The sequence below is a fragment of the Ursus americanus genome, chromosome 17 (assembly GCF_024610735.1).
Source record: "Ursus americanus isolate L20-20 chromosome 17, mUrsAme1.1.p, whole genome shotgun sequence".
Lineage (NCBI taxonomy): Eukaryota > Metazoa > Chordata > Mammalia > Carnivora > Ursidae > Ursus > Ursus americanus.
Window position 1 is genome coordinate 4335072 of NC_142143.1, and position 19287 is coordinate 4354358.

Genomic DNA, 19287 nt, shown 5'->3' on the forward strand with positions numbered 1-19287 from the left:
ATCTAAAATCCTCGGGCCCTTGGACCCCGCAACTCTTCTAGGAATTTACCCTGAAAAAGTAAACAGAAAGACGCGGAAGCGTAAGGACCTTCCCCGTAGCGTTACTTATCACCGTGGAACCACGCTAACGATGGCAGAGGAAGGCTGACAGTTACGCTGCAGTTTAGCGACGACATCGCCGGGTACAAGCAGGCTTCCAAACGCAGCTCAAGGACAGGACGATGCCCACAGCAGAGTATGAAGGAAGAAAACCAAGATAAAAATGCTACCTGTGGCATAATCCCCACCTGTGAACAAGGGGACCGGACCACCCAAACGTCACGGCACTAGGACCGGGGGCGATTTTGCTTATGGGGACTCTTCTTGCCCCAGCTCCCCGCCCCCCAGGACTATAAGGAGTCCACACACACGAGAGGCCTGCAGGACAGAAAGCACAACGAAGACAAGGGCGGGCGGTGAGCAAAGTCCGGAGACGGGAAGGGCATCGCCCGTCGGTCGCACGGTCACTAACGTGCTGGAAGAGGAAAGCTCAGTCTGCGTCCCGAGCAGCGCAAACACCCCCCACCGGCCCGCACCTTCAGCTTTCCGGCCGCCTCCCCGCTCCAGCCCACAGCCCGCACCTTCGTCTTGTCCTTCAGGTCCAGGGACTCCATGGGCTTGCTCTGCTGCTGCCCGAAGATCTCCAGCAGGTTGTCGTAGTTGGTGGTCAGCACCATGGTGCCCCGCTCCATCAGGCTGAGGATGGACTGCAGCACCAGCGGGTTCTGGATGTGCTGCTCCAGGTTGTCGAAGACCTCCATCAGGCAGTCCTGGAAGAAGTTGGGCTTGGTGTCACCTGTACGCTACGAAGAGGTGGGACAGGAGTTACAAGACACGTCCTCTCGACGAGCACCGAGCCCCTACGCGGCCGTCCTCCGGGTGCTAGTCTGAAGAAAGGAAACCCTGACTCGTGGAGTTTACTGAAACCCTGGAGGAGGGAGACAGATCACGGACACACAGGAAGCGATACGTCCATAGTGGCAAATGCTGCGGGCAAGTAAAGCCGGGTGCTGCTGGGGCAGAGGCTGGATGGGCCGAAGAGCAGCATGGAAGGCCTCTGATAAGGGGCGTTTGAGCAGAGAACTGAGGAAACAAGGGGCCTCTGAGAGCGCATCCCAAGCAGAGGAAAGAGCAAGTGCAAAGGCACCGAGGTCGCAACAGCACGGGTGGGTCCAACGGTGAGCAAGGGGCCCTTGTTGCAGGAGAGGAGCATGGGTACGGTCAGCAGGTGAGGGGACCCAGAACCAGATCGTGTGAGGCTCTGAAGACCACAGGAAAGACTTCGGGTTCCCCCGAGAGCGCCGCAGAGACACTGGCGTAAAGGAGATCTTCAGCTAGGTGAGCGACAGTACGGTCTACACTGCTGAGAGATCCGACGGGGTCAGAACGAGAGCCGGCCTCTGGAGGGAGCACCAGAGGTCACCGGTGGCCTTGACGAGCTGCTTCAGGGGAGCGGTGGGGACCAAAGTCGGGCTGGGGTGGGCTCAAGAGGACAGGGGAGCAACTGGCAGCAGCACATGCACCCAACGCTTCAGAAGGGCTCTGCTGGGAAGGGGAGCAGAGGAACGGGGGTGGAGGCCGGCACGCAGGGGTCTGGAGCTTTCGTGCGCCCCAGTGAGACCGAGCCTCCCGCAGCCACCCCACCAGCGCTAGCTGAGGGGTCGATGGGGCCAGGACTGTGCATCGACACCGAATACCTCGGCCCGCCCTCGGGACTGTCCATCAGTCACCCCCCCCCCCAAACCCTCTGTCCCTGCAGAGGTCGCAGGTCACAACACCCTCTTGCGAGCACTCATGGCTCCCTGCACTCCCTTTCCTGACACTCTCACGTCGCTCCCCAATCCCAGAAACCGTTCCTGCTCCCAGTGGGTCTAACATCAGGAACCCCCACATCTCCACCTTCTTTGTGACCGGTCCCCTCCTTGCGCCACTGGAACCCGGCCCTCGCCGTCCCTGAAACCCTCACACTCCCCCGGCCTGGGAGGACAGGGGTGGAGCGGGCTCACTGCCAAGTCTCTCCGGCTGTACTTCTGTCACAGTCCCTGCTGGTTTCTTTGTCCACTGAGATGACCGTCCTGCATCATGGCCTCTCCTCCGCGGCCCTTGTCCCAGCTCAGCCGTCAGCCTCTGGTCACATCCCAAACCTATCACTACCTATCTGGGACCCTTCCAGACCTCCCGGCTCAGGCTCCTGCCGTCTGACCTTGTAGCACCTCGGCTCCCAGGGCCGCCCCAACGCCATCAGGACCGGCACACCACCGGCTCGGTGGCCACGGACCCCACGTCTCCACCCCCGCCGGCCTAACTTCTCCCACTCAGCAGCTCACACCCCGTGAACTATCACCGCAGCTGCACCCCGGACAAGCTTCCCTCCTCGCTGCCCCTCCTGGCAACTCGGACCCCCCCCCCCCCCCGGTTCTCAGCCTGCTCAGCACGGTGGGGGGAGCTCTAACCGGGTTAAACGAGCATCAGCCTCGCTGGCCTCTCTCCAAATGAACGAGCTCACCTGAATGTGCCCCCCAGCGCTGCCCAGCACTCCTACACTTCCACGGACCCGGCCCCTCCTCCCAGGACAGGGCTCAGCAAACCCTGTCTATAAAGGACCAGAGAGACGCTGCTTGAGGCTGTGTGGGCCTCACAGGCTCTGTCACAACTACTCACTCTGCACCAAGACAATATGCAAATGATCCGAGCGGCTGTGTACCGATAACTGTTTTTACAAAGCGGGCGGCGGGCCAGGTTGGCCGCGGCTATAACTGGCCAGCCCGGCCCTAGATCCCAGCTGCCCCATATTAACAGAACACCCCCCCAGTGGGAGAGCCGCCGGCGGAAAACCCTTCCCAGGCTCTGGAAAGCCGGGCACGGCCACGTGGTCGATGCGGCTCCCCCTGGCAGGAGCGGCCCCTGCGGCCCCCGCGCTGGACAGGCATGCCGTCGGGGCAGGGGCCGGGACGGCTACCTCACAGCACGAGGCGGAGGCCGCACCGTGAGGACGGCAGAACAGCAAGACAGGACCCAGGCCCCCCCCACCGGCCAGCGCCCCCCCACGGCTGCCGACCCAGATGTTCACGTGAGACCCAGAAACGCGCTCACATGGAAGCCAGTAGCTGGGGGGGGTCTTTCCAGCAGCTAAACTCGCCCAGGCTCCCCGACGACTCCGCAGACTCCCTTTCATGCTTTCCGCGCAGCGTCCCCAACACCTTCCCCCACCCCAACTCTCAGAGGATGCCTGTGCTTGAATGAATCTCGAAGTAGAGAGCAGAAACCTGCCACAAGCCTCTGCCACGTCGTGTGGCTTCCCGGCGGCTGACCCGGCCGAGCAGCTGCCCGAGGCGGGCCCCCACCCCCGCCCCAGCGCCCCTGACTCCAGGGCATCCCTCGGCGACGGTCTCCTGTACGTCCTCTCTACTAGCTCACTTCCACCGGCAGACGAAGAAGCTCTAACTTCTCTCGCCTCAAAAGTTTGCAGGAACCGCCCGTCCTCTGAAGACACGTGGCTGGCCTGCTTACACCCAAAACACACCTCGAGGACACCCCTCCCCTAACGGAGTATGAAATCCTAAGGTTTGTCCCTAGGATGGCACGGCGACACCGCAGACACCGTCGCAGACGCCCCGCACAGATTAGCCTCCGGCTAGAGAGGGGCTACCTGAGGAGCCCCCCGTGCGCCTGCCATCGCCGCTGCCGAGACAGGTGCTATTCTCACAGACTCGACACTTCCGCTCCCCAGCCTCCCTCTGCCGAGGGCGGAGTGCCAGGAGGCTCGCAGGAGCGGCCGTGCTGGAGTCACAGGCTGGAACCCCGCTACCCCAGGGAAACCGAAGGGCCTGTCCGGAAAGGACTTACAGGCGACATCTTCCGGATCAGATCATGTGCCACCACCAGCAGGTCCCGGTCCTTCGTCACTTTCCTGCGGAACTCCGCCACGTCGCCCGGGTGCAGCACCTCCAGCTGCTCGGCAGCCTCGATGACCGCCTCGATGCAGCTCCTCCAGGAGCAGAGGGCGGGGATCCCCGGGGCCACGGCGGCGCTGACGCCCGTCCCGATGACCAGCAGCAGCTCCTGCGGCTGCTTCCGGATGAGGCTCTTCAGAAACTTCCTACTTGAAACAACGGACGGGGAGACCAGAGGTCAACACAGAAAGAGTCGCAGCCACAAGGGAAAGCGGTGTCTAGGAATATCTGTGAAGTGTGAGGCCGAGCACGGCCCCACGCCCTTGCCCTGCCCCGCCCCGCACCACCGGATGATAAAGTCTGCGCGCTACTCTCTTCCGAGGATTTCTTTGACGTGTTCCATCCTCATTCCATAAAGGACCTGGGGACAGCTGTGTCTTACTCATCTTGAGGCCCCCGTGGTGTTAGGCACCTGTTTAAGTGATATGTATGGGAACAAAAAGCTAGCAATTTTAATTCCTTTGAAGCTGCCAAGAGCCTGTAAATACCAAGCATGATGACAAAATGATCCCTGCTTGCAGTGACAGGTAAGAAAATTCCTGGCCAAAGCTGGCTTTCTGCTCCCGAGCTAACACCTCCTTATCCAGCATCGCTTCCAACAAGAACCACCCGCGGTCCACGGAGGGTCAGAGGGCGCTCTCCAGGGACCCCTGGCATGCCTCGTCTCCGACGTGAGTCTGGGACCACGTGTCGCTTGGAGACCAGGTTACCATCGCCTCCTGGGGCAGAGAGAAAACAGCCTTCTGGAACATTTCTTACACTGAAGCGAAGGCTGGCTGCACAACCCCCGAGCCTTCTTCCTGACACAAGGTTCTCCTTCCACGTTTACCTCGAAACATAAACGCTGACTACAAGTAACACCTAAAGAGACGCGTGACAGAGGCCGTCTACCTGCGTGGACGTGCAGCTGACTTTATTTACCTGGATTTTTGTTCACTTCTATTTGTTGTCTTTTCCACTGGATCCATCTGTAAATCCTAAAGAGAAAAATTAGTCAGAAGGGACTTCCATTTCCCAGATAAAGGTTATTTTTAGTACTGTGGAGGGGAGTGCAAGCTGGAAGTAAAATCAAAGGTCTTGGATCTTTATTTAAATTAGAATACCTAAAAAATGTACTAGACAAAACACACACTTCCAGAATGTTTCCTGAGCCACAGTTCCCACCAACCAGGCCAGGCAAAGCCTCAGATGCAGATTCTCTGGAGCTCTGCTCTGGACAGAAAAGGGACGAAAGGGGCCGCACCGCGCACCCCACCCAGACGGTGCAGGGGGTTCCGTGGTGGGTGTCCCCTTGCCACCCCCTTTATGACCGTACTCCAGAAGGGTTTCCAGTGCTCACGAACACAAACGACTTATCACAGAAGGAAGGGCAGGTGGCCCAACGGAACGGAGCGGGAAGTGGTTTCTCAGGGGGCGTCCGCGTGCCCCTAGGGGTGCACGTCCCAGCACAGATGGAGCCCCGCCCCACGCAGCAAGTGTTCCTGGGAACCAGCCCCCTCGGCCACGCTGAAATCCAGTCCGAAGAAATGTAAGTAAAAGGTCAATTCTTAGCTGATGTAAAACAAGAATCTTAAACCAGCTACGTCTCTACTGCCAAACTATGTCCACAGTCTACAGATTTCGCAGAATCGTTCCCCCAATTCCAGAATATTTACCGTAGACAAGGAAATGTACAGAAACATCACGCTGAAAAGCCCATACCCCTACTACCTAGGAGCGAGAACTGTGAGAGCATTTGTATATGGCCTCTGGACGGTTTACAGGTGTCCCATCATTTGAGTCCAAAGGTCATGGCCCACTTTTTTCCATGCGTTATAATAAAAGCATTTTCCTGACAACCATCTTTGTGCACAAAGATTTTTTCTCTATTTTGGAATTATTATTTTCTAGGAGAGATTTCTGAGAAGTAGAATTGCTGAGTTAAAGAATATTGTAAAATGTTTCAGCACATGCTGGCGGACTACCTTTCAGGAAAGTGGTCAGCAGAATATGTGGGTGCCCTGACTGAAAACCACCTTTCCACACGTGCAGTCTTGTTTTTTTTTAAATCTCAGAATCAGGTCACCAAAAATAATTTCCCAGGGTAGGGAGACAAGGCTTCATCACCCTATGGCATCGTTAGATTTCAGGGCTAAGTGGGACCCTAAGAGCATCCCGACAAGGTACACAGAACTGTGTAGACGCCTGGATGCCTCCTCCCGCCCCACCCTGCCCTGCCCTACCCCACCCCAGGGAAAGGGTTCAGAGCTTCCAGCAAACTCCCAATGGCGTCTGTGACCTTTCCCCAAACATTAAGAAATCTCAGACCGCAGGCAGGAAAAATGCTGCTCCCAGATGCTTGTCATCTGTCCAAAGGGAAAGGCTGGCAAACTTAGGCCCGCTTCTCTGCCTTCATTCCATCCTCCTTCCCGCTACAAAGTTACCATCACAGGCACCAGGGTCAAATCTTTTTTTTTTTTAACCCACTAGATATTTTCTTAAGAAAATAACAAATATTGGGGTTTTCCACTACATTAAGAAACCCTGGATGCCAGCCCTGAGATTTCAATGGCTGACCTAACTATTCACCAATCCTCGGTGTTAACAACTATAAAATACGAATTCTTACTAACTGACCAAGTTCTGAAAATTCGAGAATCTCTCCTGTGAAAGGTGCTCTGGAAGCTCGATTTGCTGAGTCAGACGGCTCAGGCTCCGACCTGCCAAAGAAGCAGCTGTCTTAACCTCCCGCTTCAGGATGGAACTTGAAACTCACCCTCCTCAGCCCGACTGGAGGAGTTAGCAGGAGATGCTTATCAGGTGACTAACCCAACTGCCCCTTCCCCCTGCCCCCCAAATCATGCACATCCCTCTGACATAGTGACTCCTGGGAAGGGGCCTTTTCTCTCCGTCTCCTCTACATGACACTGTATTTTTTAACCAGTCACCGGTCAACCAAAGACTTGAGAAATGCCCCAAACAGTTTCCACAGTAAAGACCTTTAAAGCCTACCCGTCCTCCTTCCAGTTCTCGAGCACCTTTGTGCCTGCGGCGTCCTACGCACGACTGCCGTACACACTGGAAGCCTAAACACTGCATTTAACGTCTGCAAAAGGGATGAACAATTCGAGCTTCTGTGGGCTAGACTTCACTCCAAAATTATGTGATCCCCGAGTTTTCCGAAAGAACTTATCTCTGTAAGTCCGAACACTTACAAACAGGTCCCAGCTAGCCCTCCCGTGCCGTCTGGTAAATGCTCAAACCTCTTTCTCTGCTGAGAAAGCAGCTCCAACAGAATCCCAGGCTCCTCCCTCAACAGGCAGATGCGACTCTAGACTTTCGCGCCGCTGGGCACCTCTCAGGATCAGAGCCGCCCACGGGGACGTGGCCGGTGATGTGGAAAGTGCACACACGCTGGGATGAGCCGCCCGCCGCCCATATTCAGGCATCCACGGCTCGATCCGACACTGCACGCTGGAGACACGACCTCACTTCCTGCTCTGTCGGCAGAGTTCACAGCAGAGCCAAATCTCCCCAGAACCTACAAAGTACCCCCAAATCGCTCCTTCTGAAACCAAGGGCCAAGGAAGACATTTCCAAAGCAGCGAGTGCCAGACCCTCAACGCTCCGGCAGGACGGCCGGCCTCTGCCAGCCGGCGTCCACACGCAGCACCACTCTGCTAAGCCAATCGGATTCGCGACAACAGCAACAAAGCCTTCAGAGACCTTTTAGAAGCTGCATCTTTTGGTTTCCTTGGTGACCGTGCCGTCACCACAGTTTGCAGGCCCAAAGCCAAGTCATCATAGCAACCCATTTTTTTTTTCAAGGACCTATCAGCATTTTCTGAAAGCAGACTCAGGCCCCAACACAGATCTGTCCTTTTCATCTAAAGCCGTGAATAAAAGTCTTCACAGGATGTTTTCTGCTTCAAATCTGAGATCATGAGTACTTTATGAACTAGCTTCAGAGTAGCCAGAGACTGCCTTATTCTTTGAACCCCCAGCAGCCAGCATGAAATAAGCGCTCATCACACTGAGTCCAACGCAAAAGGGAATCAGCTCTGAACACGGCCCTTGTCACTTACAGCTAGCAAAACAAAGCCAGACCCCAACTCCCTAGCCGCGCTGTGCCCGACCGCTCCTGACCTTCCCCTGCCATCCTGCCACCTGCTAACCACGCCCGGGCACAGTCCCCGCACTCCTAACTCTGGACCTCATTGTGGGACCTCTTTGGCCAACGAGAGATGGGCAAGCGAGCAAGCATCTGGTAAGTACTCCGACTCTGGAGCCAGCCGTCTTGGCACTCGAGCCCCATAAGGCCCGGTCTCGCCTCCCGGGAAGGTGAACGGCCTCCGGCCTCCAGAGGACAGCTGAGGCACACGGTCAGACACCCCAGCACCCGTCCACCCAACACGTCAGGGGCTGCCTGGGGCTATTCGGTGCCAGTCCAGCAGCCGGATCACAACTGCAGGAGATCCAGGGAGGCCAGCCGAAGACCCGCGGAACCAGGCCGGGACACTGATCCGCAGAACTGACCTCTGTCTGAAACGCTCCCTACCCCACCGTTCGCCGCCGCCAGCAAGAGCACAGGGAGGGAAAAGGAAGACCACAAAGTGTCAAGAGAAGGAAAAAGGGATGAAGGAGTGCTCCAATCCAGTTTTGACAGGGAGAGAGAAAAATGTTTGTCAAGAATAATCTTCATTAAATTAGCATAACAAAAAAGTTAAATTGAAATTAATTACTTTCTATTACAAACCACACTTTCACTTCAGGAGCACGAACCACGACTTAGAATCTGTGGGGTCCTTAAAAGTATCCTTAGAAAAACCTCTTCGTTTTTGTCTATACAGGAGCAGCGAGAGAGCACGGAGAGGAGGGCTCTGGAGTTGTGCAGCCTGGTTACGGGGAGAGTGCTGCACCCAGATGCACGCACAAAATACAGTCCTTTCACAGCAGGGGAGGGGATGCTGCCCCATCTGTCCGTTTCCGGTTGTTAGCTTTTGCCCCCCGGAGTGGATCCCCAGAGTGATGGCATGAGATGCTCTCAGAACACGTGGAAAAAGTCTGACGTGGTCACTGTGACCGTAAGTGACTGGCAGCAGGGCCCGTCTTGGTAGAACATACTAGCAAGAGCACAGCCTGCTACTGTTACACAGTAACCCACGCGGAGAAATGATGTCTCGATGTGCTGCTCACAGCAGACAGGAGACTCGGACACAGAGCTGACCGTTCAACAGTGCGGAGCAGGGACAGAGGAGAGGCACCCTGCGCGCTTGCAAATCCGCGTCTAACTTCTGACTCTCCAAACACTGAACTACTAACAGCAAGAGCCACAGGGATCACTTTTCACTGCGACACAACGTTTACGGAAGGATGACCCATTCACGGGAGGTCAGGGCGCGCGGCTTTAGGCAGATCACAGTCCTCGGACCCGCCACACAACGGAAGGTAGCTGCGAACTACGGCCAGCCGGACGGGACTACCGCAGTTAGCTGCGTCCCCTCCCGTGTTAGCACGGCGTCTCTACGTTGGTTCACATTTTCTCTCCACGGACAACGGACAACGTCGTGTACAGCCTAAATCTTCATGAATGTTAACTTTTTTATAACAGGTTTGTGTAGACTTTACGGTAGTAAATGATAAAATAGACTAGAATCTACAAATATGCATTCATGACATACCTTTTTCTGAATTTTTTAGTTCAAGGCTATGCAGCTTGTTTTTTTTTTTTAATTGTCACAAATCTCAAAAAAAAAATGTCCAATATATTTACTGAAAACAATCTGTGTGTACATGGACCCACACAGTTCAAACCCGTGTTGTTCAAGGGTCAACTGTATTAAGTGTAATCCATGGAACCAGTGTGGTTCCTAAGGACTGGAATGTCCTACAAAGAGGCCCAAACCCAGCTGTTGAATTCTCGCTTCGCCAGGGCGGGCCTGGAAGCCTGGGAAGCAGAAAGCAAGCCCTTCCCAGCGTGGCTCACAGACACTGGTGGATAACACGGTCCTCTCCTCCGACTCTGATGGGATTCTCACACACTGCCTTTGTCACGTAACCTGCCCCCCACACAGACTCGGGCACAGAAGCCGAAATCATGGGCAGCCAGAGCAGGTCTTCAAGTACAACTGACAGCCATACTTCCAAATGCACCCTGTGGGAGGCATGAATGTGCTTCTGGCGAGTCGGGCTGGCAGGACTAGCTGGGTTCACCTGGTCTGGAAACAAGGTGCAAAGGCACAACAATCAAGCCCAGAACTGCAGAAGCGAGGCTTAGCCCCGAGACCACAACTGCAACAGAGGCAGCACTGGGGCCAGCACGGGGAAAACCCGAGCTCTGGAGTCAAGAAAACACTGCCCCTTCCCCAGCAGGGACACCTCTCTGAACCGGTTTCCAAACGAGTCAGCTGGGAACTCCACCACCCACACCACCGACTGCTGTGCAAACTTCAGGTCAGTCCGCTATCCCAAAGGGTCTTCAGCTGTAAAACGTTTACCGCTATGAACTACCCGGGGCAGAGCGGACGGCCCTTGGCATCGGGGGCTTCTAGCTGGACCACACGCTCATTTAGCCCCAGTTCTGCTTCGACTTCCTCCCAGCCGTTACTAACAAGGCATCTTACGGACAAACGGTTTTTCAATGTACAGAAAACACAAAACCTTAATTTGAACACACGACGCTTAACCAATCATTTTTTAAGTGCAGTCAAAATAAATTACGACACACACACACACAAAGCTTATTTTTAAGTTACGATGTATTCATTTGTTTCTTGAAAGCAGGACGTCCAGAGTCGCTTGGGCATACACCCCAAAGGAAGAAAACAACAAAACCCAGCACTCGTAGAAAACGTGAAAGTCACAGTTTGGTTCTAATGGCAACATTACTTACTGACGTTTTCTGTACCCTTACTAGATTCAGGGGAAAGTACTCGGGCACTTTACATGCATCATCTCACTTAATCCTGTCAAGAACCCTGAGAAGTGGTCATTACTACTGCCCCGCATCCGGCCAGGCCGACAGCAAACCCAGCCAGTCACCACCGTAAATACAGTTCTGCACACTTTCTCCTGACATGAGTGCAGCTCAGAACGGCAAACAAATACACCTGACATTTTACCAGGAACCCCACCAACCACTAGCGTTCTCTGTTTTACAGTTTGTCCATCAGATGAGACACGTCAAATTAACTCAAACAGACACGTTACTTAATGATAAGCCAATAATGGTAAGACACACCACCACAAGGGCCAAAGGCAGGCTGAACCACCAGCACTTAGCCATCCGAGAAAAATAAGAGATGTTCTAGAAAGTAAACCCCTAATGAGACATAACATTACAGAATTCTAGAGCTGGAGGGATCCAAATGGTTATGGGATGCCAGATGCCCTAATTTTAGAGAAGTGAAACGGACACTTTCCAAGGTAGTATCTTAGTCCCGGCCCCTCCGAGGAGTTCGGGACAAGCTAGAAACTCACTCCTGGTTCATGGCCCCTAACCTTGCACCATCCTGAGCATTACCTGCTCCCCTGGGAGTCCAAAACTTCATCTAAAGCGCTCATTGCAACTAACGCACCTCTTTTTACCACCAAATCTTCACAAACACCCATGGTGTTTAGCTGACCTACGGTTTCAGCTGCTTTCTTCTTATGCGGCTCACTTTCCGAAATGCGAAGACCGACAGCCGCCGCGAGGCAGGCCTATAAGGCTGCAGGCAAATCACCAGCTCCGAACAGTTCTCCGTTAGGTCTAGACTGGCCCACCATCCCCACAGTCCATGCGGACTTCAGCGGGGACAGACCAGACCCCGAGGGCTGGGCAGGAACCAATGCCTCCTCTGAAAAGGACATCAGCCTCCCGGCAAGGAGAGGCTCCGGGCTCTAGCAGGGTCTCTAGGGAAGAGCCCAGCCTCAGGAGTTAACCAGCCAGCTGCAGGCTGTACTATTTCACACGGGGGTAGGTTACTTACTCTGGGTGTCTACTTCCGTTCTCTGTAAAAAAGGAATCCCATCTCAAGTCTCGTAGGGTTGCTGGAGACATTAAAAGGGTAACATTTAAAAGAACACAGCCTAGAACAGGATGCCTCCCACTACACCCTCTATGTGGCTGGCTGTCCTTCCTGGATTTAATTAGTTAAAATTAAATAAATCATGGGGCGCCTGGGTGGCGCAGTCGTTAAGCGTCTGCCTTCGGCTCAGGGCGTGATCCCGGAATTCCGGGATAGAGCCCCACGTCGGGCTCCTCTCCTGGGAGCCTGCTTCTTCCTCTCCCACTCCCCCTGCTTGTGTTCCCTCTCTCGCTGGCTGTCTCTCTCTGTCAAATAAATAAATAAAATCTTTAAAAAATAAAAAAATAAAAAAATTAAATTAAATTAAATTAAATAAATCTACAAATTCAGTTCTTCAGTGCCACCAGCCTAATTTTAAGCGCCTGATAGCCGCATGGGACTAGTGCCTCGGAGAACACAGATCCAGAACACTTTCACCACCACACAAAATTCCATGCCCTTGGCCACTGACTACATCCTCACTTGTGTGGACTACCGAGAGCCATCCTGCTGCCAGTCCCACACGGTCTCCGCAGGGACATTTCTGACAGGACCCATCTGAACTTGCCTCTGCTTCAGGGACTTCCCATTTCCTTCAGGGCCCCTAAGTCCAACATCCAAACCCTCTATCCTATTCCATCTCCGAGAACCTGCCCCTTCACGCTGCCCCCCGTGCCACGTGTGCATCTCCTGCGTGGACGTGGGGCTCACAGGGACACACAGACATACAGCTACCCTGATGACGCCCTAGGAACCACCCATCCTTTGGGCAAAAGAACAAAACCTCTCCTACAGGGACTAGTAAGTTCCAAAGTCAATTTCCAGGCAGCGAAGTGTAGGCTCCTACAGGAGAGCACTGAGCAGCAGTCTCTGGGGTCTAAACTTGAGAAGCACAGCCATGCTTGAGGAAGCCACGGTCTCCACGGCCACCATCCCGGTCCAGGACCCCTCTACCTCTCACCCAGCTTCCTCCAGACAACAGCTCCCCCTCCCACCGCCACAGCCAGTGATCGTTCACAAACACGAAACCCATTTCACTCCTCTCCTTAAACCCCTCCGTGGGCCCCAACTCCGTGCCTGCATCCTGAGCCCCACCCCCACCCCAACTCCAAGTCCCAAACCCTGCGCTCTGCCAAACTTCCCGATTTCCCCATTTTGGTCTCCCTGGAATCTTCCTCAGTCCCCCGCACTGACCAACTCCTACCTTCCCTCAGCCCTGAGCGAGCTGCATCACCCTCTCCCCAGGAGACAGAAGCAGTAATTCAAGGAAGGACCAAGGGCGTGAGCCTCAGGGAACAAAGCTGGATTCACCCCACTTAAGATTCCCTCTAATACTACCCTGAGGACCTTTTCATTAACGAAGCAATACATCTCCAGCTGTCCCCCAGAAGGTTTTCTGCTCCACGCACACTTGTTTCCAAATCTGCTATGCTTTGTGGCAATACCTCTCTGCCTTTTCTCTTTCTCTCTCTCTCTCTCTCTCTCTCTCACACACACACACACCACCCCCCCCCTCCCTGGCATGACTGTGGCAAACTTCTCAACCTTCAAGATCAGCGCACCTGTTACCCGTCAGCTTTCCTCCCCTTCAAAAAGCCCTCCAGAACACTACCTCCTGGGCGCTGGGCTCCCACCCCAGCTGGGCTCAAGGCCACTACTCGGTTATTATCACCCTGTGACAATTACCTACTTGCTTACCCCTCCCCAGTCCACCCCGCCCGCCTGGGGCCCTGAGAGCAGGGACTCTGTCATCACCAGCTCCAGTGCCAACTCCTGGAAACCACCCGGCATTCAAAAAAAAAAAAAAAAAAGATTAGCCCCACGAATGAAAAAATTAAGCCAAGGAGACAACCTCAAAGCCTGATTTGCCCTAACTCCCTCACCTGCGCAGTTCTCCCTTCCTCCACGAGGTCAGATCCGTTCTCTAGACTCTTCTGCGGGGCCACTGGAGCCTCAGCAAAGAGCATTAAAAGTTAAACACTGTCCCTGTTCCAGCCTCGATGCAACAGTAAACACAAATGAAAATGTGGGGACCGAGATCACACCCCCTGCTCGGTTACAAAGGGTCATCAGGTGACCTATTAGCTGCCCCTACTTCTCTTACATTATCATCAGGAATTTCCACACCCCAGGGAAGACTGTCACAGATGCCCCTCGGGGATCCTGGACCTCAGGTTTGAGAAACCCAGCCTGGAGATGAGCCGAGCGGAGACTGGACGCTCAGAGCAGGTGGTAGAGAGAGGCAGAGGGGAACCCCGGGGTGGGGATGGCGGCCCCGGGCTCTGGGGAAGGGGGGGCTGGGGAGCGAGGGCACCGAGGGCCTGCGCACCGGGACGGGTGACCCGGGACAATCTCGGGGGGGGGCCTCAGGAGGTCCGGGCGTCTAGGGGAAATCCTAAAGGGTTTCGGGGTTCCGGAGTCTTGGAAGTGGCAGGGGCCAGAGGTGGCCAAGGACTGCGCCAGGGTCTCGGGGACCAGAGGTCCCGAGGGGCATCTCGGGGGCTGGGGGACCCCGGGGAAGGCGGGGAGGGGTCACCGGGACCGAAGGGGCTCCTCCCCGCCCGGCCCCCTCACCTGCGGGACCAGCTCCCGTCGCCGCCTCCCGCTCAGCGGTCCACCTCGCCTCCGGGTCTCGGGGCGGCCGCGCGCTCCCCGCGCTGGGCGGGGCCGGCGGAGGGCGGCCTGCGAGCGGAGAGCTGCGCGCGCAGCCGGGGCGGGGGCCGGGGCGGCAGCGGACGCCGCGCAGCCCTCAGCCGCCGCGTTCCCGGGGGCCGGCCGCGGCGCCGCCGCAAAGCCTTCCCCCGCACGCCCGCCGTCGTCGCGCGGAGGTTCCGCCCCGAAACCAACGGCCCCGCAGAGGCCAAGGCCCCGCCCCCCGGCCGCCGACACCGCCCCCTCGGGCTCTCCGGCGCAGACGCGGTGGAGGGCGCGCGGAGAGCGCGCGCCTTCGAACTGGCCGGGCCGCGCGTCCTCGCTTCTCGCGTCTGCAGAATGGGCGCAGGCGCACTTTGCAGGGACGCGGCGAACGTTTCCGTGAGGCCGGAAGCGCCGCTCAGCTGCCGCGCCCGGGGTCGCGTTCGCGCGCGGCTTCGCCGCACCAGCCGTGGGCTGCCCTCTGCGCCCCAAACGCGCGCCTGAAGTTGCCGGTCCTCTCCCCGGCCCCGCGCTCTGCTCTTCAGAGCCCTTCGCCCTCCCTGAACCTGGGCGCGCCTGGTGTCCTCTCTCTCCCCGCCCTCCACGTGCGCCTCTGGGTCCCCAGAAGCTCGCACGGAGCCCGGCTGTCGGTGCCCAGGTGTTCGTGCATGCCCGAGTGCCCTCCCCGTGCGCTCCCCTCATCCAGAAATACTCTTCCCCACCGGCTGAGAGTGGCACCGGCTGGGGTTCGGTGCCCTCTGTGCCCCAGGGCCTGCGTCCGTGAGACGGGGGTGCTGGGGCGAACTCAAGGTCGTGCGTGCGTGGACTTGGCACAGGAGCACACAGCTGTCCTATTACTCAGGTGGCCCCCTCCTCCTTTTGTCTGCCCCTGGAAGTCGGCTTCCCTGATTAAGAGCCGAATGGATCAAAAACCACTTCTGCCCAGCCTTCCCGGATCCGCCCTCCCTGCCCTGCCCGACCCAGCCGGAGTTAATGATTATTTCTTCTCGGCATAGTTTCCCCTGCCTGGTTTTAAAATTGTTAACATCCCCCAGCCCGGCCCACCCAGGAAGCTTCTGTGGTTCAGAACACTGGGGGGGGGGGGGACAGTGGCTTGGGAGTAAACAAGGCAGGGGCGGGCTCCCTGTGTGGTGCTGGACACTCACCTGAGTGCTTGGTCGGGCGCCTTCATTCAGCCTTCAGAGCAGCCCCCTCTGGAAAACGCCACCGTGATTATTCCAAGAGGGACGCAGCGTCTCTCAAGTTGTGGAAAATTACTGAGAAGTGGTGCCACCTGGCTGCCTTGAGCATTCTCGGGGTGATAAAGGGGCTGGCATGGTGCTGGCGCCCTAGCGTGCATGTCACACGGTGTAGTCGTCTGTGTCCCAGCCTCCTCCTGGCTGGCATGAGCGTGCCTTAGTGTGTGTTGAACAAAGGAGTAAGTATGTGTGTGCATGAAACGACAAGGCTCAGCATATCGAACCCAGGGACCGACTCCATTCATTTCTGTCCTGAAGTTGCTCTCGTGGGCACACAACGGGGGCTGCCTGATGAAACACTGCAGCGCTTGGAACGGACCTGCCGTGGCGTGCGTGTATTCACTACTGTTTATCAAGCACTTACTATGTGTCACGTTCTAAACCCTTCCCACGCACCTCCATCCTCACAATCACTATACTCAGTAGGTATTATTTCCCCTTAACAGACTGAAAAACAGAGGACTCAGAGTACCCAAGCCAAGCTGCAAAGTGGGTGTCTGCTTGGAACGGCTGCCAGGGGCCGTCTGGCTGCAGAGGGAGCTTGGCGCTGTCAGAAAGGAGAGAAGGCACAGAGTCACAGACAGGGTCCCCAGGACGGGTGAAGCGAAAAGACAGCAGAGATCAGCCAGCAGTCCTTCCATCCTGGAGAAGTTGTTGCTTTATCGTGTGGGAAGACCCACATCAGAGCACAGATACGCTGCTCTGGTCTAAGCCAGACGTCATACGTCATACACCCTGGGCCACACCCGCTGTAGATAACATACACTGCCCCTACACACCCTCACCCCGCACATACTCATCTCCCCATGACACATGCACACGTAGACACTCCAATGGAGAAGGAGCTAATTATGCCTTTTGGACACCCCTCCCCCATCCATTTCCTGTAGAAACTCATCCTGCTCCTGCCTGTGGGCAGGCCAGCAGGTAGGGCTGCGAGGCCAGTGCCAGGCAGAGGGTGGGTGTGTATGGCCAGTGGGATGGCTTTGCTGGCAGGAGAAGGGAGGAGGGGAGTTTCTCAAACGCACCCTGGAAAAGTCTCTCTGGCCCTTTCCTGCCTCATCCCCACTCAAGCTCATGCCCCAGCTCAGGCCTCCTCGATGCTGACCTGGAAGTGTGCAAGAGCCTGCTCTGGGGTCTCCACGCACCAATCCTTGTCCCCCAGCCCCTGGAAGCTGTGATATGGCCAGGGGGACCAGCATGGCCACTGAACAAATATGTACTGAGTACCCACTGTGCCGGGAGCTGAAGACACAGCCGGAGAACCATCCCCTGAACTCACAGAGCTGATGCTGTAGGAGGGGAAGCAGACAGGAAACACACCCGTCAGGGTGGGACGAGGCTACAAAGAAAAAGGAAGTTGGGTGAGGGACAGACCCCACAACAAAAATGAAAGGGCAATACACAGACCAGGGAGAAGTTTGCAAGACGTGTATCTGACTAAAGACCCAATCTAGAATATAGAAAGAACTCTTAGAACTCATAAGAAGAAGACAAACAACCCAATTTTCTAGAAACTTGAACACAAGCTTCATCAGTGTAGCCCTATGGATGGCAGATCAGAAGGCATTGGGCTCCCAGCTCAGCAGGGAGTCTGTTTCTCCCTCCGACCCTCCCCCCCTCATGTTCTCTCTTTCTCGCTCTCGCTCTCTCTCGCTCAAATAAATAAATAAAATCTTTTTAAAAAAATAATGGTAACACCGAATGCTGGGAAAGATGAAGGAAAACTGGATCACCCACCCAGTGCTGCGGAAACGTAAATGGTTTCCAGCCACCCTGGAAAGTAGGTCGGCAGTTTCTTCTCAAAGTGAGCCCGTACTTGCCCTGCGACCCAACAAAGGCACTCTTGGGCATTCATCCCAGAAGAAAATGAAAGCTGTTCGTGTCAAACTCACACACATGTTCACAGCAGCCCCAAGCTGGAAACACCCGTGCGTCCCTCCGTGGGGGAATGCCTCGGCTAGGGGAAGTGAGAGCAGGCGGCAGCATGCAGGGCAGGGCCTCCCTCCCAGTCGTGGGAAGATTCTGGCTTTTACTCTTGGTGAAACCTGGAGCGGAGCAGCCGTGAGAGGACAGGACATTTTAGCAGCATCCCTGACTGCCTAATGGAGAACCGAATGCGGAGGGAGGAAGGAAGCAGGGAGACAAGTAGGTAGACAGGGACACGTGGAACTGTGCCCAGACAGTGTTTCTCCCCTGGGCCATTCTTCACGTTATGACAGCATGTCTGACTTGACGCAAACCTCTCCCACTGCCCCGTCGTGTTGTGAGGCCGGGGATTGTCTTACAGGGCACAACTAGGGGGGCGGGGAGAGGGTGAGCTCCGCGCGACTAGGTGGGGGCCTCCCTGGGCAAGGGGAGGAGCTGCAGGGAACGGTTGCCCGGGGCCCCAGTGGGTGTTCTGAGCTCCCAGGGGCAGCCCCATCCCCAGGTACGCCCCGCAGCTGGCGCAGGGGAGGAGCGGGATGAGCAAGGCACCCGCGCTGTCCAGACCACCAGCCCTTTGCCTCTCAGCAATTTCCATGCCCATCCTCAGATGGTCACATGAGCCACAAAGCAGGGGCGGTAGGCACCTCTCCAGCCAGGCAGAGGGCTCTGAGGAGGGGGCTAGAAGGAGACAAAATGAATCGGTAACTTTGATACTCCAGAGGAAAGCACGGGGCATGAGACCGAGGCCTTGCTCAAAGGCACCCTGGCCTCCTCTTTTCTTTGTTCAAGCAGCCTGTATGCTGTGTTGCTTGTAAAATTTAGAACTATTATTTAAAACTGGAGGAACAAGAAATATGATATCCCAGGAGCTTGTCACTGTTTACTCAGCATCTATCCACCAGTGACAGGACCATGGAATACGACGTGGGGCCTCAGGAGCCCTGGGTATAGAAATGGTAGGGATCTGAGAAAAGTACCACCTCCTCCAGGAAGCCCTCCTGACTATGCCAGCCCTGATTCCTATGGTGCTTGTAGCCTGACCTGTGTGTTGAAGGCCAGACCGTGCTCTGTCCAAGGCTCTGCTCTGACAATTCCTCTGTGCATTTCTGTTCTTCTGCCCAGATGGGTGGCTCCAAGCTTTCTGAAGCCTGGGGTTCAGGGTTCTGTTGGGTTGAATTGAATGGCATCACTTTGTGATTGATCAGGTCTCAGAAAAAAATCACCTACTTTAGAGCAGGCTTCCCTAGCATTCTGACGCTCTTTGCATAGATGAGGTCAAGGGCGCCCAGAGAGGTTACTTCCTTGCCCCGGGTCACACAGCATGTCTGTGTGATCAGCTAATTGAGAAGCCATGACGGAGGTGGCAAGGGAGGTGAAGCAATATGTGTGCAGAGGCAGAAAGTTCAGCTCTAAAGTCCCTGCCATCTCGGCCATGGGACAGACGGG

At 55.9% G+C, this 19287-nt stretch overlaps 1 protein-coding gene across 12 annotated transcripts in view; it reads right to left on the minus strand.

The window, feature by feature from the left end:
• SIRAL2 (SIR2 antiphage like 2) overlaps positions 1 to 14840 on the minus strand; it is a 37312-nt gene extending 22472 nt beyond the window's left edge. The window contains exons 1-5 of one of the 12 annotated variants that reach the window (XM_087868626.1): positions 14594 to 14840; positions 13903 to 13964; positions 4914 to 4969; positions 3886 to 4141; positions 621 to 842 (exon numbers count right to left, since the gene is read on the minus strand). In XM_087868626.1, the coding sequence (XP_087724752.1) occupies positions 621 to 842; positions 3886 to 4141; positions 4914 to 4960 (525 nt within the window). In that variant the 5' untranslated portion in view covers positions 4961 to 4969; positions 13903 to 13964; positions 14594 to 14840. Of the gene's footprint in view, positions 1 to 620; positions 843 to 3885; positions 4142 to 4913; positions 4970 to 7234; positions 8687 to 11941; positions 12003 to 13902; positions 13965 to 14593 lie in introns of those variants that run through there. The other 11 variants (XM_087868630.1, XM_087868628.1, XM_087868625.1 and 8 more) reach the window with 11 other exon arrangements.
• Between the last annotated feature and the right edge of the window lie 4447 nt (positions 14841 to 19287).